Consider the following 24,016-nt stretch of genomic DNA (forward strand, 5'->3'; position numbering starts at 1 on the left):
ATGGGTTTCTGTTGTCCCCCTTGAGATAAAATTACAGAAGGGGGTGGAGGGAAATGAGGGGGTCTCTTGGCCCCCAGGACTCTGGTGTCATTTTGTCCTATAAACCATTTTCAGGACTCTCAATGACCTAGAGGCTCTCTGAACAGGCATAGGCTGTGCCTGTCTAGATAGGTCCCCACTGCTATGTTGGTAACCACACTCAGGAGATGTGAAATCTTTCAGTCACTTTTTCCATTATTGTATTCAGTCTGGAGGCTTCTCACAGTCCTCTGTAGGGTGCAGAAAGAGAATCTCTGCTCTCTGTCAGACTGCTACCCTGATGGGGAATGCCATTACCCACAGGGAAGCAGCAACACAGCATTCTTACACTACAGACCTGCAGCTTGATATGTGAGTGATTTAAAAACATACATTTTAGTACAATGTATGGAATGGTAAGAAAACACTGGTGGGTTAGACCTTTGGCTTACATGCACTATTACTGTGTGGCCACTGGTTATCTTTGAGGATAGCTGTTCATGCCAAAGCGTTATTTTAACTTTTCTCTATTACTTTATGATCTACGAGGCCATTTGGGGTCTCTCTAAGAACACAGCTCCCATTTATAACACTATTTCAATAGAGAATAAGCTCTGAAAAAACACTGTTTTGAATAAAGCTCACATTTCCCAGAAAATAGCCCTAGTGTGATTCAAATAGGCATGGCATTGTGTAGCGAGAAGCCATGAAACCTGTGGGAGCATGAGCTGAGCACACAGGGAGAACCCTGCATTTGGATTCACTGGCAAAGACCAAACTTGAAGCTATAGCTCTGGGTACCTCTCAATTATCCCTACTGGCTGAGGCAACACTTTAATGGTAGCCTGAGGCGCCAGCCCTGTGAGACATTTGACAACTCACAGCACAACAACCCTCCTATGAGCGGGATTCCTCGTCTGGGCGCAGTGGCTCAAGCCTGTAGTCCCAGCACCTTGAGGGGTCAAGGTGGGAGGATCAGTTGAGTACAGGAATTCAAGACCAGCCTGGGCAACATAGCAAGACCTCATCTCTACCAAAAAAAAAAAAAAAAAAAAAAAAAGCTGGGCATGGTGCCACACACCTGTGGTTCCAGCTACTTGCAAGGCTGAGGTGGGAGGATCAGGATCACTTGAGCCCCGGAGATGGAGGCGACTGAGAAAGGCCTGTCTCAAGGGAAAAAAAAATTCCTCTCCAAGTACTGTCTCTGGAAAAATGATCCTTATTAGACAGTACAAGAGAATGGGCTTTGGTCACACAGAACCTGGGTTAGAATCCCAGGCTGAGAACTACAGGCCAATTACTCAGTATCTCTGAACAAATCCCCTAATTTACATGATGCCAGTAACTGCATAATAGCACCTACCTCATTTTGAGATGATTACAAAAGAAGTACTAGGTGTAGAGCCTCTCATAAGGCAAGTGCTCCATAACTATTAACTACCACTATTATTACTAGCGTCTTCAAAAGAGTGGCATTTTAATGTAGAGAAAAGTAACTTTCCAGAGAACTGAAACTCCACTCCACATTACAAAAAGTACAGGTTCTGGAGCCACGTGGACCTCGGATTGAATCTCAACTTTACCTCTTACCAGTGGTGTGACCTTGGGCTGGTCAGTGTATCTCACTGAGCCTTAGTTTACTCTTCTGTAAAATGGGCACAAAAGCACATACTTCACAGGATTGTTGTAAGGTTAACACAAATAATGCACAAAGAGAGCCCACAGCACTGCCTGTCCTGCTCTTGGTACCTGGCAAATGGCATGGTCCCTATTTCAAGCTGCTCCTGACAACACGATCCACGCCACTCAAATGTACCTTGCAATTCTTACCTCAAAGCTGGCTAGACTATCAGCTCTGATGGAGTCACAAGCCCTTCTCAAAGCCCATACCTTTCCCGGTGTTCCTAGGAGGCAGAGGGGGAGCCTCCGTGGTTGGTGATGTGGGCGAGTCTGTGCTTGTGGAAACGAAGATCTGGTTGGTGAAGGCTCCGTAGGAGAGCCGCTGTTTGTCCCTTGGAGTGCTGAATCCTGGCAGTGCCAGCTTGTCCTGGGGGGAGATGCTGGAGGAGTGGCAGAAGCTCTGAGGTCTGGGTGAGCGCTCTTTCTTGATAGGGCTTGGCTGGCAGATGAAATAAGAAGGTGAGATAATAATCAAGGACCACCCTTCATGTGTACAGAGGGCCTCCGCAGGGCGGGCTCAGGTGGGAATCTGGGTTCCTGTGGCTCTCTGAGCTTTATGAGGTCAGCCACAATGAGCCTCATGATGCTGACACAGTACAAGGGAAGGATCTAGATACCACACTTTCATATCGTTCACCACTATGAATAATCACACTAGTGAAACACTGGTTAGGATCAGCAGCAGTGTCAGAAGCACAGTAAGGTCACAGGTAGATTTAATTTTAATAAGCAAACACCTTCAGAATGCAGGACTTTTCCAGCAACATTGGAATAGTATTTCCACCTATTTCTAATTTGCTACATTAAGTTTTCTTCCCTGCTCAACCCTTTAACGTTGAAGTTCTTTCTTTGCCTCTTTTCTCATTTTATATCCCCCTGCAAAGTAAACGGATTCACACCCACTGCCCGCTACACAATAATTACTTACAGATCTGTAAATACAACCCCAATGACTTGTGTTCCAAACCAATGGCCCATGAGGTGTCTCTGGTATTTGCACTTGTGGTGATGGCATTAGGATCCACTCAACTGCCCAAGTTAGAAACCTCAGTGTCACCTGGAGTCCCTGGTTCCTGCATTCACCTTGGAAATATCCCTTGAAGCCCCTCCTAGTACAGGTGCTCACCAGCTCCCACTGCAGCTCTAGCCTCCAGAATGGCCCCTTCTCCAGTTTCCTTCCTCCAGTCCATTCTCCACACTGCAGCCAGAGCTGGTGGGAAACCTTGCTCTTTAGACAATAAACCTCTGTGGGCTTCTGACTGCTTGCACAAAAACCCAAAGGCCAAACCTGGCCCACAAAGCCATCCTGATCTGGTTTGCCTGACTCTACAAGGCAGCTGCCTGCCTCTCCCCACCCAGCCAGGTGAATGCGTCTCACACACAGTGCTTCTCTCCATTCCTCCGACATCCAGACTCTACCATGACTCCTTCCCTTGGCACATGGTGTTCTGGAATGATGCATTCCACCCCACTTCTTTCCCTGGCAAGCTTCTACCTATCCTTAGAAACCCATCTCCAATGTCCTTGAGAAGGCAGACTGAGGCAGCTGCTTGGTCCTCTGAATAGCTCTCAGGAATTTTTCCATACTCTTATAATGATTATCACATTGTATTATAATTTATTTCCTCTTAAAGTTGTTAAGGCTTGAGGACCTCTTTGGCCATTCCTTACATCCTGCCTGTGATACAGGAAATGTCCAATACATAGGCAATCAATTAATGCATGAATGAACTTTCAGAGGTAGTTAACTGCTTATAAGGAAAACTCAGTGAGAACTGGGTTTAATCCTCCAAACTGTCTTTACTAGCTGGGAGACTTTAGACAAGTTGCTAAATTCTCTTTGTAAGTTTTCTCTTCTGTAAAATGGGGATAACAATGTCCCTTATGTACTTTTTTTTTTTTTTTTCCTCTGAGACAGGGTCTCACTCAGACACCCACACCCAGGCTGGAGTGCAATGGGACAATCTTGGCTCATCACAGCCTTGAGTTCCTGGGCTCAGGTGATTCTCCCACCTCTGCCTCCCGAGCAGCTGGGACCACAGGCGCACACCACCACGGCCAGCTAATTTTTGTATTTTTTGTAGAGAGAGGGTTTCGCCATGTTGCCCAGGCTGGTCTCAAGCTTCTGGGCTCAAGGCATCCACCCGTCTCACCCTCCCAAAGTGCTGGGATTATAGGTGTGAGCCACAGCACTCAGTTATGGACTTTCAATAAAGATGATCTGAGATAATGTAAGTGCTTAAATCTGTCTAATCCATATTTAATGAACATCATTCCTTAATGACAGGCATACATTCTGAGAAATGTGTTAGGTGATTTCGTTCTTGTGCGAACATCATAGAGTATACTTACACAAACCTAGATGGGAGAGCCTACTACACACCTAGGCTATATGGTATAGCCTATTGCTCCCAGGCTACAAACCTGTACAGCATGCTACTATACTAAACATTGTAAACAACTGTAACACAATGGTAATTACTTGTGTACCTAAACATAGAAGAGGTAAAATAAAAACATGTTATATAAGATTAAAAAATGGTACATCTATGTAGGACACTTTCCATAAATGGAGCTGGAAGGACTGGAAGCTGCTCTGGGTGTGAGTGAAGGCCTACGACATTACTGTACATTTTTATACAACTCAGTGCAGTAGGTTGGTTTATACCAGCATCCCACAACCATTTGAGGAATGTGTTGCACTACGGTATTATGACATCTATGGCATCACTAGGTGATGGCTATTTTTCAGCTCCATTTTAATCTTACATTGATCCCCATTGAGTATGCAGTGTGTTGTGGACTGAAATGTTATTATACAGTGCATGATAATGTTCAATAAATAACAACTGTTATTTACTTACTAATTACTTGTTTTGAAGGTTAATTTTTTTTTTTTTTTTTAAGATATAGGGTCTTGCTCTGTCATTCAGGTCAAGAGTGCAGTAGTACGATCATAGCTCACTGCAGCCTCAAACTCCTGGGCTCAAGCAATCCTCCTGCCTCAGCTTGTCAAATAGCACCACCACGTTTTATTGATTGATCCATTTACTTTGTAGAGACAGGGTCTCACCATTTTGCTTAGGTTGGTCTCGAATTCCTGGTCTCAAGCGATAGTTCTGCCTTGGCCTCCCAAAGCGCTGGGATTATAGGCATGAGCCACCATGCCTAGCTTCATGGTTAATTTTATGTGTCAACAGGCTACAGTGTCCTGGTGTTTGGTCAAATACTAGTCTAGATGTTGCTGTAAAGGAATTTTTTAGATGCAATTACCATTTAAATGAGTAGATTTCGAGTCAAGGGAACTACCCTTCATGATGTGGGTGTGCCTCACCTAATCAGCCAAAGAAAGGCCTTAAAAAGACTGAGGTCCCCCAAAGGGGAAGGAATGCTGCCTCCAGACTGTCTTTAGCCTGAAGACTGCAACATTAACTCCTGCTGGGATTTCCAGCCTGCTGGCCTGCCCTGTGCAGCTCCTTCAATCATGTGAGCCAATTCCTTAAAAAAAATTTCTCTGTCTCTCTCCCTATCCTGTTGGCTCTGTTTCTCTGGACAACCTTAATATAGCTGTTAAATGGTGCCCAATAAGGACTGAACAACATAAATGGCCCTGATACATTGGATCATAAAACCACAATCAATCAATCTCACCAAAAATGGATCTTGTCTACACAGAGTAGAAAAGTTGGGGTAGTTGTTGAGAATTCGAGGACATAATTTACACTCACTTTGTCATCCAGATCATCATCGCTCTCATCTATCTCCTCCTGTCGAAGATTCCACTCATATTCTACGTGGACGTGTGGATTGAACTTTCCAGATTTAGCCTGGGAAAGCTGGAAGGAACAGCAAATGTGCACCATTTTAATTTAAATGCTGAAACATCCCAATATTATACAAACACTGAGCAAATCCCACCTTATTCCTAGTTTTCAATGAATCATCTGTAGATGTACTATAGGCAACACTCTGCTTAGACAAGCTGCATTGCTATGTGACAGGCTCAAGAAGAAATGCAAACAATTGCAGGCAGAGCCTTCTTTATTTTGATGACTTGTCTCCAAAATTAAAAGCTTTCTTCTTATTAAATGGGCCTCAAACTTGCAAATTCCTGGCTGAAAGGCAAAACGAGTCTTTGAAGTTTAAGACGTAGGCTTTTAAGGTCCCAGTCCAATCTGTGGCCCCATTTTCTCATTCATAAAATGGGAGCAGGGATAATTGTCTCAAAGGATTCTTTTAAGAATAAAAAGGCCCAACTGGTGGGCCTGGAACCTGGCACTTAGCGGAAACTCAAGAGAATCACACTAATGTGAAGGCCCTGACTTGCTAAGCAAGAACTAGTAGGGTCAAAAGAGGTGAATGTGCACAGGAAGGGGAGGGGCTGGGAGAACAGTGTGTTAACATTTTGAAGACCACTACTCTCTGAGCTTTACTTGCCCAATTTTTGGAGCAGCTTCTCAAATAATTCTTTACTATTAAGCTGCAGAGAAAGTCTAATGGTCTGGGAAATAAAAAGCATGACCTCAATCCACAAGTCGATCTGGTAATAATACTTGTGTAATGCCTTTCACCTCCTTTAACTGCATTCCAAAAACATGTGGATGACAAATTTATCATTTTACCACTTTTTCTAATGTAGCACATTGCTCATCTGATTTTCTTTAGCCAGTGTTAAAAAAAAATGAATCTGCATTTTTAATATTCAATTCTAGCTTCTCAGAATGACACTTTTAAGGCAGCCAATGTCTAATAAATCTCCCACGTCCATTTTTGCTTACCAGATCTTCACACTGGGTAGCTTTTAGTCTCTTTGCTATGTCTAGGGCAGTTTCTCCAGCCTGGTTAACTGAAATAGGAAAAAAATTAATTTGCATAATTATCTAGGAAACACCTTAAGAAGGCAAGGAACAATAATCAAATTACAATGTACCATGCAACACACGCTTACTACAGTCATGAAGACATTAGACACACTCTTACCTATATCCACAGTGGGCTTGCTCCTGAGCAAAAGCTTCAAACACTCAGGTTTACTGTACATACTACAGTAGTGTAGAACTGTGTTTCCCAGGGCCGTCTGCTTATCCAGGTTCCCACTGAAAAATTAGATGATGATTAGAAAAAAATGACTGACTTTATAACTTAAAACTATAGATTAGCCACTTATTTTTGTGCTGACAACTGAGTCAAATTTGAGACCTAATTATTATAATAGAGAAAATTATGATGTTTCTAACCTAGATTTATAAGCAATACAGTGATAACAGGCAGCATTTATTTAGAGTGCCAGGTCCTACGGGACAGACACTGTTTCTTAACATTTACATGTATTAGTTCATTGAATCTTTACAACTATATGATGGGGTAAATACTAATAATAACCGCTTTTACAGATAAAAACCCTGAAGCGCAGAGAGGCTGAAGTGCTTGCTTTCAAGATTTTCAAGATAGGGATGGTGAAGCAGGGATATTTGAACACAGGTAATCTATCTCTGGAGCCAATGTTTTGAGCCACTATGCTATATTGTCTCTGAGGAAGAAACCTGGACTTTTATACAATTTGGCTTGTGTCTATGTACCATTTTTCCTATATGGGTTCAAATCCCCTCACTATTTTGATCTTCTTCTTTAGATGAGCTCTAGTTCCTCCTCATCATCTGTTGCTTACAGAACAGATAAAGAATAAAGAATCCAGCAAGTCCAAACTTCCTATATTCACTCTTATACTTCCATCAGTATATCCCAAACTTGAATGAGCTATTGATCCAGCCACACACATTGCTGCTGTCTTATATTAAATTTAGGAACAACGAAAACTCACAAATACGGTTGACCTGTGCTGTTAAGTCTTCTCTCTTTTAACCTCTCCTAACGGTTAGCAAATGTGTCCAATCTGTGCAGCAGATTTTTGGATACAGACATAATTTTACATTTATAAAGGCCAAGGAATGGCAAACTACAGCCTGTAGGCCATATCTGGTTCACTGTCTGTTTTTATAAACAAAATAATAAAGTTTCATTGGAATACAGCCACACTTGCTTGTTTACACATTGTCTGTGGCTGCTTTCACACTACCATGGCAGAAGTGAATAGCTCTGACAGAGAGACTTCATGCCTGCAAAGCCAAAAATAATTTTTATATCTAGCATGACACAGAAAAAGCTTGCCAATTCCCGATCTAGGCCACTGATAGGACTGGTTTGTGTTAATTTATAAGGCATATTCAGGTAATTCAACAGAGAAAACAAAAACGATACCAGTTTTGTACAAGGAAGTCAACCAAATGGAGAGATGTCTGATCTGCAGTTCGGACGGCAAGGTGAAGGGCTGTCTCCCCAAGCTCCTAAAAAGGGAAGGAAAAGTATAAGTAAGTCAATAATATGCTCTGCCAAGGGAGGCTTCATATATATCAGTTGCCCCCAAGTAATTATAAGGAGCACACCTTTTCACTCTCATATTCTCTTGATTTAGACATGGCCACCTAATGTATAAGAATCTCATTATATGGTATAATGTTAAAATAAGTCACCTTTTAAACTGATTTTCCACATTACTTTTTATCCAATGATTTTAGTGAGGCCTTACCTGCCCAGGTTCCAGCAGTGGTTCCATTAGCTCTACCCCCTCTGCATAGACTTGAATTAGTGCAAGTAAATCCCTGGATTTGATGGCCTCAAGCAATTCATTTAGTTTAGCTGATGAAGTTGAACAGGTCTTCCTTGAAAACCTATGATCTACATACTTTGCAGTGATATATTCTTTTCGTACAGTCCTAAAACAGAACAAAATAAAGAATTTTTATTTTCCAAGTGCTAGGAAAGGTTTACATTTTTCTGACAAACATTTCTCTTTGAGAAGTTATTTTAATTAAGATACGCTTCTTTTCACCATTCAAATAAACCAGGTTTTAGACCAAATTACTCCAACAGAGACAGAATAAAGAAAATAATATATGTTTACTAATATATACGAGTAATAGATATAGTTACAAAGTAAACGGGCACATAAATCACAGATTTCTTTTTCACCTTGACCAACAGCATGAGAAATCAACTATTTATAAATACTTCAAACTCTGATATATAAGCATATGAAGAAATTAAAAAATTTAAGAAGTTAAACACATTCTGAAAGACCAATTAAAAGTTTTCAGAGCTTCAGGGAAAGGATTTTAGTCGTCTGATATAACTCTCTATTTTTTATTTATTTTGTAAAATTTTTAAAAGGATCGGGTCTCGCTATGTTGCCCAGGCTGGTCTTGAACTCCTGAGCTCAAGCAATTCTCCTGCCTTGGCCTCCCAAAGAGTTGGGATTACAGGTGTGAGCCGGCCTGTACCCGGCCATAACTCTCTATTTTATAGGTGAGGAAACTAAGGCTCAGAAAGGCTGTCACTGAAGCAACTCCCCCAGGCCAGGCATTGAGCTCCAAAGGGGTGAAGATGAGCTGTCTTTCCTGCACAGGTTCAGTATGGGAGCAGGAGACCACATGGATAACATGCCCAAAGTCTGAAAGGGTGTAGTACTTTTTCCTTTTCTTGAGGAATTGCCTTCTCTACTTCAGTTCAAGTGTTTCTGGTGGGACTGAGCTCACCTCCCAGCCACAGGGGTGAGTAAATGACCTAAGTGGCCCAATGGTCGCCTTGGCCACCTCTGGGGAAAGACTAAAATGGAAGTCAGCTCAGAGGAAAGGAGAGGTAGGAGTCAAGGAAAGAGAGCTAGGGTCCATGTGATGCTGTCTGACAGCCTGGATCCAGCTGTACCTGAATCCACCCCTTGAATTTCCCAGTTACATGAGCTAATTAATAAAGACAGTAAATGAACTTTGGATTAAATCTTTTAGTTCTACAGCACCCCAGCTGTGTGACCATAGTAAACTGCTTAATCGTCATGAGCTTCAGTTTTTTTTTTTAAATCTGAAAATGGGGATAAGACATTGGTATATTTTGAATTAAAGGATGTACAGTGCCTAAGAAGTGTTTTCTTCCTTCTGAGAGGGCTCTAACACAAAGGACATAAACTTTCTTGCTCAAAAATATGCATTCCACCTGTGGAAGCTGCTACTGTTTCCAACAGCCCACAGTCAGGCAACACAGTTTAACACTGTGCTGGTACCTTTTTCTTTCATTTTGGGTTGGCAGTAAAAACAGTTGAGCTGGTTGATGATGGCACACAGCCTCTGGTCTTTTCTCAACCCTGTGCAGTTGAGAAAAGACCAACTGATTCTACTAAGTAACCAAAATCTTATGCTCATGGGTGTCCCTTATGCTTAGGTCAAAGTCCTTTTAGGATGGCAAGAGCCTGATGAATTAGAGGACTTCCAGTAACCAAAAGAACGGCCCAAGCCTGGCTTCTGAGGTCTCTGCTGCATGTGTCTTATATAAAGTGTGAAAGGCAGCTACTGTGTTGATGGATGGAGCAGCAGACTTAAAAATTAAATTGCTCGATTCAAGTCTGAGACCACGTGCTAATTATGTGACCCTGGGTAAATCAAGTTCTCACTGAATCTCAGTTTCCTTACCTGTAAAATATTAGTAATCATAGCTGCCTTCCAAGGAAGCAAGATTATGGGTAAGGAACAAAGAGGGATGCACATGTTAGGGGTTCATTTGAAAGCTTCCTTCCCATTATTATCCGGGAGGCCAGAACTAGGCTTAAAGATGCAAAGTTGCGGGGAGGTAGATCTTAGATTACTGTTTCCATGCATTCATCTGCGTTTCAGGAATGTCTGCAGGTGGCTTCCTGTCACTGGAAATATCATGCAGATGCCACGCAATTATTTGGAAGCAATGATGCAGAGGGTGCTCAGGTATCACATGATCACCTTGAAAATCACCTCTACCCCTAGGTCTCTAATTCTGTGGCCATAGGAAGTATCTGGCCTCTTACTAGGCACAATGCCTTCAACTTTTTATGGGCACTCAGCCCATGGTCCCCTGGCAATGTAACGTTTTCTGACAATGGAGTAATAGGGAGAGTGGAAAATAGATTTGTCTGGAAATCTGGACACTAGAATTCTAGTCCTATGGCTGATAAAGACAACTTTTCTCCTCTGTCCCCTTAAACCCAGTCCTTTCTTTATCTGCTCCGTTTTTGTTAATGCTACTATCTATTTACCTAGATGTAAAACCTTGGGTGTCATCTTGACTGAGTCTTAAACATCTCATATTAAAACTGATCAGAAAATCCTGTTGGCTCTCCCTTCAAAATATATTGGGAAGTCAACCACATTTCATTATCTTCATTGCTACCACCTTTGTCCAGTTTACCTTCAGCGTTCAGTGGATCTATTCTAACAGCTTCTCCTCTGTCTGTTTTCATAGGCACCCAGGCCCCGCCACACTCCCCGCAAGTCTGTCCTTCACATGTCAGCTACAGCTGGGTTTCTCAACCTCAGCCCTACTGACATTTGGGGCTGGGTACATTCTTTTCTCTTGACAGCTGTCCTGTGCATTGTAGGATGTTTAGCACCATCCCTGACCTCTACCCACTGGGTGACAGTAGCACCTGTCCAAGTCATGACAACTGAGTATCTCCAGACATTGCCAAGTATCCTCTGGGGGCAAAGTCACCCTTGGTTGAGAACCAATATCATATAATCAGTTTAAGAGGCTGGGTGCAGTGGCTCATGCCTGTAATCCCAGCACACTGGGAGGCCGAGGTGGGTGAATCACCTGAGGTCGGGAGTTTGAGACCAGCCTGATCAACATAGAGAAAACTCCTTCTCTACTGAAAATACAAAAAACTAGTCGGGCATAGTGGCGCATGCCTGTAATCCCAGCTACTCAGGAGGCTGCGACAGGAGAATCACTTGAACCCGGGAGGTGGAGGTTGCAGTGAGTCAAGATCGCATCACTGCACTCCAGCCTAGGCAATGAGAGTGAAATTCCATCTCAAAAAAAAAAAAAAAAAAAAAAAAAAAAGAACATACGATCAATTTAGAAAATAACTCAGATCATGCCACTCCTGTTTAAAACCTCTCAATCACACTTACAATGAAATCCCCAGGCAGTCCATAACCTACACGATCTGGCTCCACCTCTATCTTGCCCAGCATTCCCCTGCATCTCCCTCTTGCTCAGTTCTCTCCCGCCACATCTTCCTTCATGACATAGCTCAAATATGCCTTACTGCCCCTTGGGGCACCCATATGACCTGTTCCAGCTGCCTGGCTGCTTCCCCCAGGGAGGGGGCCTTCGTGCCCCTCAATTCTGCACTTTCCCCACCTTCAACTTGAAAAAAATACCCTCTCCCCATTCCCCACACACTTCAACACCTCCTCTTGTTGTAATTTCTTCATAACACCTAATACAATGTGTAATTGTATGACTGACTTTTTAATTCCCTGTGTTTTCATCTCCTCAGAATGTAAGCAGGACAGAAACTCTGTCTTGTTTGCTACTGTATCTTCAGCACCTACAAGACTGGCTGAAGTAGGGAAGCTGCCTCATAAGGATTTGATCAACAACTAAATGAGTGATCAAACTGCATGTTACAAGAGGTTCACTTTATGCTTCTGGGTCACTGGCCAAACAAGGAAGTAATAATAATAGTAGTAGTAAATACTTATACAGCACTTACTACAGACCAATAATAATAATAACAGATACTTATACAGCACTAACTATAGACCAAATGCTGCTCCAAGCACTTTTTATTCAAGCCCCTTAATTGTCACCACAACCCTATGAGGTAGATACATGCTCTGGATGAGACAATTAAGGCACAGACAATTAAAGTTACTTGTCCAAGGTCACATAGTTTAGGAAGTGGCAGAGCTATGATATGAACTCCAGCAGTCTGGCTTCAAAATCTATGACCCTAACCACTACATTAGAGATATTGGAGAATCACAGACATTTTGAAGGTGAAAGTCTTACAGAGGCCAAATGACTAGATGAGGCACAAAGCTGACCAGGTGGCGCTGATGCTGCTTCCCACATGAGAAACAGGACATAAAAATCCATGTTGTTATGACATTCATCTGGCAGCTGTGCCTTCAAGGTTTGGGTCATGCAAACATTTAAAAAATGCTGGTGTGGACAAGAGTGCACTGTGTATGTGCTTGAGCACTTGCTGTTATCAAGCTGGTAAAGTAAAACTTAGGTCTTATTTGTTCATGGTAGTTTTACGATCAAATTAACTTTTGAAAAGCCTTTTCAGTGTAATTTGTGCTTTTTTTTTTTCCATCTGCATAGTGTTCTGTTGTGTGGCTCTACCATAGAGTATTTCATCAGATGCCTACAGATGGATACTTGTTTTGTTCCTAATCTTTTTGCATTACAGAATAGGAATAAATTCCCAGGAGTGGGACTGCTGAGTCAAAGGGTAAGTACATTTATAATTTTGGTAAATATGGTTAATTTGTTTTTCATAGTGTATCATTTTGTACTCCCACTGGCAATATTATGAGACAGAATGTCAGTTTCCCCACAGTCTTGCTGAGTGGGTTTTTAAGCATTTGGATTTTTGCCAGGCTAACAGGAATCTCCCATTGTCTTTGAATGTCTCTTACTCATCACAATATGCCATGTTTTTGAGAGAACTGCCCCCATGACAATCTGTGCTTCACAGAGCAGGTGCTCAGCTGCAACAACCTAGGGGAAGGTGAGGGTGAAAAGAATCTGTGCATCCTGGAAATACATTTCTAAATACTTTTCTTTGTTCTGCTTTCCCCTGACAATGGGGTTTGCTCTGGAAAACAAACAAACAAACAAACACTGTAAAAAACTAAAGACTTTTTTTTATTTTTGAGATGGGGTCTCGCACTGTTGCCCAGGCTGGAGTGCAGGGGTGCGATCTCGGCTCACTGCAAGCTCCGCCTCCCGGGTTCATGCCATTCTCCTGCCTCAGCCTCCCGAGTAGCTGGGACTACAAAGTGCCTGCCACCACGCCTGGCTAATTTTTAAAAAATTTTTAATAGAGACGGGTTTCACCGTGTTAGCCAGGATGGTCTTGATCTCCTGACCTCGTGATCCGTTTGCCTCAGCCTCCCAAAGTGCTGGGATTACAGGCGTGAGCCACTGCACCCAGCCAAAAAAAAAAAGTTTTTTGGAAGGGTAGAAAAACAATTATAGAATGGTTTAAAAGGTTCAATATATCAGAAATACTTACATATCACTTGAAGGGGTGGGTTTTGGTGAGGGGCTGGGTAAATTCGCTTCCATAATATCATTAAAACTATTGTTTCCTACATTCTTGGCCAGCTGTAACAGAAAAAACAAACAAACCACAATATAGCAAACTCTTTGCTACTAGTTAAAAGTCTCCTATTATTTGTTTTTGAGATTTATGAACATGTATTTTCCCTCATTTGACTTAGAATACAAACCACCGTCCATCTGGTCTACAAATATTTACTGAGCATCTACTACGTGCCAAGCACCAAACTAAGTGCTGGAAATACAGAGATGGGTAAACTATGTTCCCTCTCCATAGATGCTCATAGTCTAGTGGGGCCATTGACAAGGAAATCAATCATGTCTACAAATATGTGATAAATGCTAGAACAGAATCTGCTTCTACACACACATAAACTATAGGAGATTACAGAGAGCAGGCTCCATATGTGAGTCTAGGTTAAACTTTTAATAAAAAGCAATAGCTTATCAACCACCATCATGTTCCCTTTTTATATTGAACAAATTTACTCCCAGGACAGAAAAGGACATAGGATTACTTTATATCTGGATACAGATTAAGATGCTGCAGGCAGCAGAGGACCCAGGAACCATTTTGCTTCTGGGTTCAAGAGCATTCTAAGAAAATTTGTTCTGAAGGGCCTCTAATCATTTTATGTAATTTTGGGATACAAAGTTTAAGAAACATACATGCAACCATGTCTTTGAGGGAAAAAATCTTGGGTTTATTGCATGGCAAACGTTTAGGATTTGGACTTTCCTCTTTCTTGTTGTCAAACTGGGTTTCATTAATACAGGTCAAGGAGATGAGGGACATCATTTCTGCACTAAAGAATGTGTTACAGGTAATAGGTCTGTGTCTTTTCTCTACAATCCTGAAGTGAACTGGGGAGCCGAGTATCAGCACGGTAACTTCCTACATTCTAAATTAGAAGGAATGTCTTGTATTGTGCATAGAACACAAGACAGATCACGATTGCTTAGTGAACGCTCAGATGACCAGGGCTGCTGGCTGGGTCACTAACTGCCCTTTTTGGTTAAGGCTAATGATAAGCCAGACTTTCAGCTTTTTTTTGAGCCCAGGTTCATTCAGGTTCTGCTCAAGGGTGAGCCTCCTGTCTGAGAAGTCATACTTTATTTTAAAAATTTCACTCTTAGTACAAAGACTCTCTCACAGTGCACCAGGTGTTAAAATTATGCAAAATAGGGCATTTGTCCAGTAGGCATCCTACTTGGGGGATGCCAAGTAGGCTCCCCTTCTGTATTTTGGTATATCTCGGGGAGCAATTTGGACCTGATGACAACTCCAAATCTGGGTGACTCATGATGGGAAGGGCAGAGGTTAAAGGAAAACAAGTTTAAGTGTACATAACCCCTTTTTTGGATTAAGAAGCTAAGCACCACAACTTCTCATAATTTCTTCTCTTACTACCTAAAGAAGTTATGGGTTCGAGAGTAGTTGGTTTTATGACAATAGTTAACAAGCCACTTGTAATTCATGTGTACTTTTACAAACTTAGAAATAATAAAAAAAAATTGAGATAAACTCTTTAGTCATTATTTACAACAGAAGCCATGAGGTAATGTGAACATTTGAGTTTAACTGCTATTTCCATGAGTTATATGAAAACTAATTCATAAAGAAAAATGTAGTTTTGAAGAAGACCATCCCAAAAGAAAAGAGCCAATTTCACTGAGCTACTTATAGACATGTATGATTCATCCTTTCTTCAAACAGGAAATAGAAAGTCAGCATTACACACCACAAAAGTTACATTTTAAACGTCTACGCAAACTCACAAAATTCAGGAATTATAATTCTTTGTACTCAGCAGATATACAAAAAAAATCCAAAACAATACATTAAAATTACTCATGACAATAATATCATTCTTCCCAAGCACAGGTCACTACTTACCAAGAGTTCAGAAGTTCCTAATTTGTCTAGTTCCAAAGACTGAATGCGAGAAATATGAACCCCCATTTCCCTATGGATGCCAGAACATTCTATACAGGTCAAAATACCCAAGTTGGTTGAAAGCCAGGTGGGTTCTGTGGAAAGAATGTTGAAGACAATGAAACAAAAAAGACATCTAATTTTAGTGTGCCAACTACAGAGGAAGCTAAAACAGTAGTACAAATTGTTAAGAACTATGAAGGAAAGACTTAAATGGAAGAAATGGACTCTTGAGGTTTAGCCTAGGGGCTATCATAAAAGTTTCCCTTTGATACTGAACTGAAAACAAAATTAAGCACTTTATCCTTGTGAAAAAGTGAGAAAGGCTTTCCTTAAGAGACCCTATGCAACACCTCTAGGCCTGTGAGAGATGTTCCCTCACTGCCACGATCACCTCTGACAGTGATGGACTGAAGGTCTATTAAGTACTGCTCACAGGGGAGTGGATTCTATAGCCATCATTAACCTCCAAGTTGCAACTAACATTAACCTCAACAGTTCTTGGTCATGGCCTCCCCATGAGCACTTCTTAGTAATAAGACAGCTGTAAATATTGAACACCAAATGTTTCTTTCAGTGACCTAAGGCCTTTTTTCTACAACCTCCAATGGCCCTAGAACAATGGGAACTATTACTTCCATGTTAGCCAAATCTTCAGGTTTCTCTCTCTGGGTCAAGCTTCTTCCTGACTGGTCAATGCTTGAGATTTTACTACCTGCTTGCCATTTCCTGACACTACGTGTGTCACTATCATACATGTACACAATAATGGCAGAAAATCTGAGACTTCTCTCTGAGGTGCTTATGGCTTCTTGTGTAGAAAATCCAGTTTCACAAGTAAAACAGCAAAAAAGTATATCACAGTGCTTAAGAATACCAGGTTTGCACCCTTGTTCTGACTCCTACTAGCTGTGTGACCTTATGCAAGTCATTCAACCTGAGTCCCAGTTTCCTCATCTGTAAAATGAGAATATTGGGATCTTGCTCACAGGGGTTCTGCAAGGATTCACTGAGATAAGCAAAACACCTAGCATGATTCTCAGTACAGTGGGAACACTCAGTGTTAGCTGTTGCCAATACACTGGTAATATAGTACTATTTGAAAATAAAAGTTTGGGAGAAGGCGACTTCAATGTGATACAGAGGTGAGGGAAGGTGTGGCTGAGTAGGAAGGAAGGAAAATCATGTACCACATGTCAGTTGATTTCACATGCACCATTTCTTTTTTCTTTTTTTTGAGACAGTCTCGCTCTGTTGCCCAGGCTAGAGTGCAATGGTGCAATCTTGGCTCACTGCAACCTCTGCCTTCTGGGTTCAAATGATTCTTCTGCCTTATCCTCCCAAGTAGCTGGGATTACAGGTGCCCGCCACCTCGCCCAGCTAGTTTTTGTATTTTTAATAGAGGTGGGGTTTCACCATGTTGGCCAGGCTAGTCTCGAACTCCTGACCTCAAGTGATCCGCCCGCCTCAGCCTCCCAAAGTGCTGGGATTACAGGCGTGAGCCACCGTGCCATAGCAAGAGGTTTACTGACCCATTTTTTAGGATAAGTAAACTACGAATCAGAATACTAAAGGGACTCAGTGTGAGATTGTCCAGGCTGGGAGTGGTGGACAGTGATACAAAATGTGGACTCCATGCCCCCTACTCTCTCCATAATGTCCATGGTGCTTATATACCTGGACCTTATAAGGAAAGGTAGTATTTTGGCAGTGACACCTAGGAGAGCAAGAGGGGGCTTTCCAGGTAGAGAAAACAGCATAGGTAAAAGCAGCTCAGCGGTAGGAAAAATCACGCTGGGAATACGTGTTTTGTGTGTGTATGTGAGTGTGTCCATAGGGGTTAAGGTTTTTCAATAACTAGATCGTTTTATATTCTACAGGAAGAGAAAGGATGTTGTAAAAGCTCGTTCAAATATGGGGACAAAAACCTGATGAGCCACAATCGCAGCAAATGTCATTCCCTGGGAGCCGCTGGACATCCTCAATAATGGCTTTTGTCAGGTCTTCCAGGCTGTTCTCTCCCGCACTCTGCTCTCCACGGAAGGCCATGGTTAGGGCCTCTTCTTTGCTATTTGTCAATACTGATATCCATCTGTTGGTAAAAACATAAGAGGAAAAAAGCCTTTATAAGAGCATGGCCATTTTTCTTTTTTTTTTTGCCACTGCAAAAAAAAAATCTACTTTTGTCAAGTAATTCCAAAAGAGAAGCCCCCTTCCAAAATAGCAATAAAGTGAGGAAAAACAAAGAAATCAAACTTGAAGGAAGGTGAGAGTTAAAGAATGGAAAATGACACATAGGGGAAAATGAGAGACAGGAGAGGAGCAGATGAGAAAAGTAAAAAATCAATATAACTGAGGACTTGAACGAATATACAAGGAGACTGCATTTCCGTGTGGGCATATTGAACAAAGGGAATGTTGGAATGGAGAGGACTCAATGAGGGACCCATCCAATGCAAGGATGAGAAAGAAATGATGAGAAATGGAGAGGAGCCAGGAAAAGGAGTTTAGCAAAAGGTATGTATTTTCTGCAAGTCCATGTCAGTGGGGACACTTAACAGTGAAAATGAAGGGATATTTCATTAGCAGCCATAAAAATTTATACTTATGAAAAAGGCATATTAACATGGAAACATGATGACATTTATAATATTAAATGAAGACTGCAGATTTACTTATATACAGTATGACTACCATATGTCCCAAACAAAATAACCCTTTGCTACTAAAATAACCTAGAAACCCAACAACAGAGAGTTGATTAACAAGGCCTGAAATAACCACAAAGTAGAACAGTTAAGCAGGCATTAAAGTGTACATTTTCAAATAATTTTTGGGTGACACTGGATAAATGCTCATAATATAGTGTTTTGTGAAATCAACAACAAAAAAACCTATTATATGATTGATATGGTTTGGATTTGTGTCCTCACCCAAATCTCATCTTGAATTGTAATCCCCATAATCCCCACGTGTCTGGGGAGAGACCCGTGTAGGAAGTGATTGGATCAAGGTGGCGGTTTCCCCCATGCTGTTCTCATAATAGTGAGTGAGTTGAGATCTGATGGTTTTATGAGGGGCTCTTCCCTCTTTGCTCCACACACTTCTCTCTCCTGCTGCCATGTGAAGAAAGACATGTTTGCTGCCCTTCCACCATAATTGTAAGTCTCCTGAGGCCTCCCCAGCCATGTGGAACTGTGAGTCAATTAAATTTCTTTCCTTTATAAATTACCCAGTCTACAGTATTTCCTTATAGCAGTGTGAGAACGGGCTAATATAATGATATAATCCCAAATTTAAATATATGTATGTAATAAAGGCTAAAAGGAATTTCACAAATATGTCAATAGTGGTTGTCTCTGAGTGATTTTCTATGGAAAACAACTCATAGAGGAATTGCCCGACTTTGTGCCTTTCTATAATTTTTCAAAACTATAATGAACTTGTATTACTTTCATGAATGAGAAAAAAGCCAAATTTATTTTCTAAAAAGAAAATAAAAAACATTTCCAAACCAGTGTTAATTTTTTGTTACTATATAGACAGCTAATGTTTATTCTCAACAGACAATACAGAGGTTCAGAACTGAGTCTCTCATTTTTTTGTATATCGTTGAATGAAATGGATATGAAACAAAGCACTATACAAAAGACTTTGAATAAGCAATAGTGACAGCATAAGAATTAAAAACCAAATTATGTTTTTGGAGTATGTGAACTATGCAAGTCACACCTTTGACTCTAGGTGGCGCTCACCTTCAGTATGTTGGGAGAAACGCATATACACACCTTAACTTCTGTGATGCAGAAAACTGAACATTTCAAAACCAACAGTCTAGGAATTCATATGCAGAAGGAATGGGGGGATTTTATACCTTTTAGAAGATTAAAACAGTATTTTTTATATCAGTCTGAAGTTAGAAACTAGAAATTGTTTTGTTAAAAACAAATCAAGAACCTGGGTTCAACAGGACTGATTACTGCATTTTATCAGCGGCACTGATGTTACTGGATTTTTCACTTGACTGCAAAGCCTCTATTTCGCTTTCCTCAGGCATTCTAGCATTTGGCTAATATTGGCCAGTATCTACTATGTACCAAATACTTACAATTTTTAACATATAGATTGAACACCCCAAATTTGAAATCCAAAAAAGTTGTGGGCCCAAGCATTTCAAATAAGGGATACTCAACCTGCAGAATCTTCTCACATGCCTCTAAGTTAGGGTTTATAATACTTTATAGATGAGGAAACTGAGGTTATATGACTTGCCTAAGGTTCTAGGCTGGATTCTGTCAGACCAGATGGGGATAAGAAAAAACTTTTGTTGACTCACTTTTTCAGAGTTCCTTCCATTTGCCTCTTTACTCAGGAGCTCATGACAAATAAATAAAGAAGTTTGTCATGATAATCAGAAAAAGTATATTTAAAGGATAATTTTCTAGAGAAAATAATTCAAATTTGGTGGAATGAAATGGCTAAATTTCAAAAGGACCAAGACTCACAGTGATCATTTGTGACATTAACTTTTAAATTATTTTCAAGTAACAAGCATACTCCAAAGCACAAAGAATGCATAATTGTATTTTAATACTTTAAACGTTGCTTTGAGTTTTATAAGATAAAAAATAACTTGGCACTGTGCTAAGGGCTTTACATAGCTTATCCTCTCAAAATCCTGCAATCGAGGTATATAATCCCATCTTACTGATGAGAAGACTGAAGCCAGATGATCTGCCTAAGGTTAAAAAGCCACTAACCACCATAGTGCACGTATGTAGTCCCAGCTACTGGGGAGGCTGAAGCGGGAAGATCGCTCTAGCCTAGGAGTTCAAGTCCAGCCTGGGCAACACAGATCTCATTTTAAAAAAAAAGCCACGCTCACGCCTGTAAGCCCAGCACTTTGGGAGGCCAAGGCGGGCAAATCACGAGGTCAGGAGATCGAGATCATCCTGGCTAACACGGTGAAACCCCATCTCTACTAAAAATACAAAAAAATTAGCCAGGCGTGGTGGCACGCGCCTGTAGTTCCAGGTACTCGCGAGGCTGAGGCAGCAGAATTGCTTGAACCCGGGAGGCACAGGTTGCAGTGAGCCGAGATCGCGCCACTGCACTCCACCCTGGGCGACAGAGCGAGACTCTGAAAACAAACAAACAAACAAATAAAAAAGCCACTAGCCAGCAGAGCCTGGACAAGAAGCCAAATGAGTCTAACATGCATCTGCTCTTTGTGAACTTTCCTCAGAAGAAATTTTTTCATTCAATTTCGTCGAACACTTTCATATGAAAAATAAACTCAATGATGCAGTGAAACTGCCTCTATGTAACCTGGAGGTAAGTGAAGAACTAAGGCTTCCCTCTGAGGCATGCGCTTTCTTTGTGGACTGCCATTACCTCCTACAGCACTCAAAATAAAGTTCCCCTCTCACCACCAGCACCCAGAGAGAATGCAGGCTGGGCACTATAGCTCACGCCTATAATCCCAGCACTTTCTGGGGTCGAGGTGGGAGGATGGCTTGAGCTCAGGAGTTTGAGGCCAGCCTGGGTAACAACAGCAAGACCTCATGGCTACTGAAAAAAAAAAAAAAAAAAAAAAGAAATGAAAATTAGCTGGGCGTGGTGATGCGTGCTTGTAGCACTAGCTACTTGCAAGGCTGCGACAGGAGGATCACCTGAGCCTGGGAGACTGAGGACTGAGGCTGCAAGTGAGCTATAATCATGCCACTGCACTCCAGCATGTGTGACAGAGTGAGGCCTTGTCTCAGAAACAAAACAAAACTGCAAAGTGCAAAATGCGCAACTTCAGGATGGGCCATGTAATTCTTTTACTGAAAAATGTTAAGTCTCACGGGCAGGAAACCAATCTCTTAACAAAACTGGGACTGAATTACCTGTAAGTTCTAAGAGTAAATAAAATATTGAAGACCTGAGTTTGAGTCATAAGGGAACAAACAGAAAGTGGTTGTGTTCCCTGCCTCACCCAAATTACTCACCTGTGTTTCACTTAGGGTTTTGAGAAAGGGAAATGAGGAGGAGAGAATGAAATCGGAGAAGGAGAAACAATATTCCAAGGTGACTGTGGAATTCTATCTGGGTTCAAATACTAGCTTACTAGGACTGTTACCATGGGCACATTGTGCCTCTGTTTCCTCATTTGCAAACTAGGGACAAAAGTCCCTACTTTCTGGGGTTGTGAGGATTAATAAGACATGAAGTGCATTTAGCACGTAACATCTCAATAACTATTACCCATTTTTATTATAAATAGTACCTCTCTGAACCTGTGGGTGGAGGGCCAGGCCTCTGACTTCCTCCTCTTTGACTTCTAGTCACCTTTCAGTCTACCAACTCTATACCCATAACACCAAGTCATCAATCACTTCCTTCCTATTCCATCCTCCTGTTTCTGTGCCATCAGAGCCTCCTGCCTGGAGTATAGAGTATTTACAACCTTCCCCTACGTTCATGAGCCAGCTCAGCCTTACCTTCCTCTTGGAAGTCGTCTCTGAGCAACAACCCCAGGAAATCATGAGGGTGTGTGCCCCGACTCTATTCCTCCAGCACATGGCCTCCTCTGTCCTTACACTTAGCACCTGCACCATGTCGTACCGACAGCCTCCTGCAGCAGAGATGCAGTTCCTTCAGGGCAGGGGCTCCATCTAATTTAATGTTGTATTCTCAAGGCTTTGCATAGTCTTGGCATACAGCTGGCATTCATTAAATATTCAAATAATGAATAGCTAATTAGACCTTTCTCATCCTTTTCCTTTGTCTTTCTACCTTCTCTCTCAGTTTTCTTTCCCCACCCTGTTCCTCCCACCTCTGTATCTTTTCTACCCATGTTCTCTTCTCTTTCTGATCCTTTATCATTTCTCCTTTGAAATGGGAAAAGAGTAAAATTCCCCAGAGAAGATTGTGTGTGTGAGCAATAACAAAAGTAAGCGAGTGGGAGAGAGAAAAGAAGTGAGTATAAGGCAAAAAGTGTATAAGCAGAATTCTGTGGCTCTCCAGAAATAAGAGAGGAACATAGCATGTATTCTGTGCCACTGATGGGACAGGAAGTTTGACAGTTTATAAAACTCGGTCCAAATTACCCCAAGTACTCATTAGAAATAAAAAAAAAAAAGTGAACAATAATTGCCCATTTTAACAAAAACATCCCTCTCCCAAGCAGCTGAGATTTATAATAGTCACACACTGCCTTTTTCAGTCTAGACAGGCTACAGGAAAGAAGAGGGAATAAAGACAGCTCAGGACCAGGGCTAGCATTTTAAAAAAGGGGCTAGGGACTATCTAAGGTTGCATACCTGGTCAGGTGAGTGCAAAACTCCAACCCAGGAGTATGTGATACCAACCTGTTCCTTTCCACTATATCACGCTCCCTTTTATTGACTCTGTTCACCCCAGTGAAAGGCACATGGCAGTTTCCTTCCTTCAGGGCCTGGCTCACCTGCTCCTCTTACAATAATGGTCAAGTGCCCAGGTAGGCTGGCTGATATGTTTGGCCACCAAAAACTGAGCAAAGGCCCCTCCTGAGGGCAAGGGATGTGATTAAAAGATGCATAAGGCACGGTCCTTGCCCTCGAAAAGCTCTTGGTCTCTAAGGGCTGCAGACATGCACCACAGGGTCACAGAAGGTTATGAAGAGGCCACGGGCAAAGAGTAGTGAGCTATAACCCCAGAGAGGGTGAGGCTTGAGCAGAATCTTGCAGGAGGTACCAGAGCTTATTGAGTAGACAAGAGGGAGAACCACAGACAGAGAGAAGAGCAACATGTGATGGCCCACAGGCGGGAAAGAAGCATGGAGCCACCAGGCGAGGTTCTTACAAATGAAAAGAAAATGTTGATGTGTATTGTAAACAGAGAGGTGCTTTTTCAATCCAAGGCATCGCACCTTTATTTCAAAACTACTTACGCTACATAATCCTGCTCATCTTCTGCCTGAAAGTGATATGTTCTATTATCTAAAATAAAAAAAAAGAAAAATAAGTGAAACCTTAGAAAGCAGGGTACTTTCAGGTACAACACAGATTTAAGTTCCTGGGAAGAAAACCAGTAAAAGTAGAATTTTAATATTATTTTAGTTTTACGCCATTATGTACCAGGTGCCTTGTGTATATTATTGCTCATCTTCACAAAAGCTCTATCTGTTTCTCATTTTACAGAAAAAAAAAACTGAGGCTCCAAGAGGTTCAGTGACTTACACAAGGTCACACGGCAATA

General features: G+C 41.6%; 1 protein-coding gene across 15 annotated transcripts in view; it reads right to left on the reverse strand.

Annotated features, from left to right (window-relative positions):
* ASAP1 (ArfGAP with SH3 domain, ankyrin repeat and PH domain 1) overlaps positions 1-24,016 on the reverse strand; it is a 394,403-nt gene that overhangs the window by 58,260 nt on the left and 312,127 nt on the right. For all 15 annotated transcript variants that reach the window (XM_063606905.1, XM_034966609.3, XM_063606901.1 and 12 more), the window contains 10 exons: positions 23,709-23,757; positions 17,722-17,885; positions 15,755-15,888; positions 13,811-13,902; positions 8,285-8,471; positions 7,957-8,042; positions 6,679-6,794; positions 6,477-6,544; positions 5,427-5,534; positions 1,909-2,137 (listed from right to left, as the gene is read on the reverse strand). In XM_063606905.1, coding sequence (XP_063462975.1) covers positions 1,909-2,137; positions 5,427-5,534; positions 6,477-6,544; positions 6,679-6,794; positions 7,957-8,042; positions 8,285-8,471; positions 13,811-13,902; positions 15,755-15,888; positions 17,722-17,885; positions 23,709-23,757 — 1,233 coding nt within the window. The remainder of the gene's footprint in view (positions 1-1,908; positions 2,138-5,426; positions 5,535-6,476; positions 6,545-6,678; positions 6,795-7,956; positions 8,043-8,284; positions 8,472-13,810; positions 13,903-15,754; positions 15,889-17,721; positions 17,886-23,708; positions 23,758-24,016) is intronic.

This window comes from Pan paniscus, chromosome 7, assembly GCF_029289425.2.
Source record: "Pan paniscus chromosome 7, NHGRI_mPanPan1-v2.0_pri, whole genome shotgun sequence".
Taxonomy (NCBI): Eukaryota; Metazoa; Chordata; class Mammalia; order Primates; family Hominidae; genus Pan; species Pan paniscus.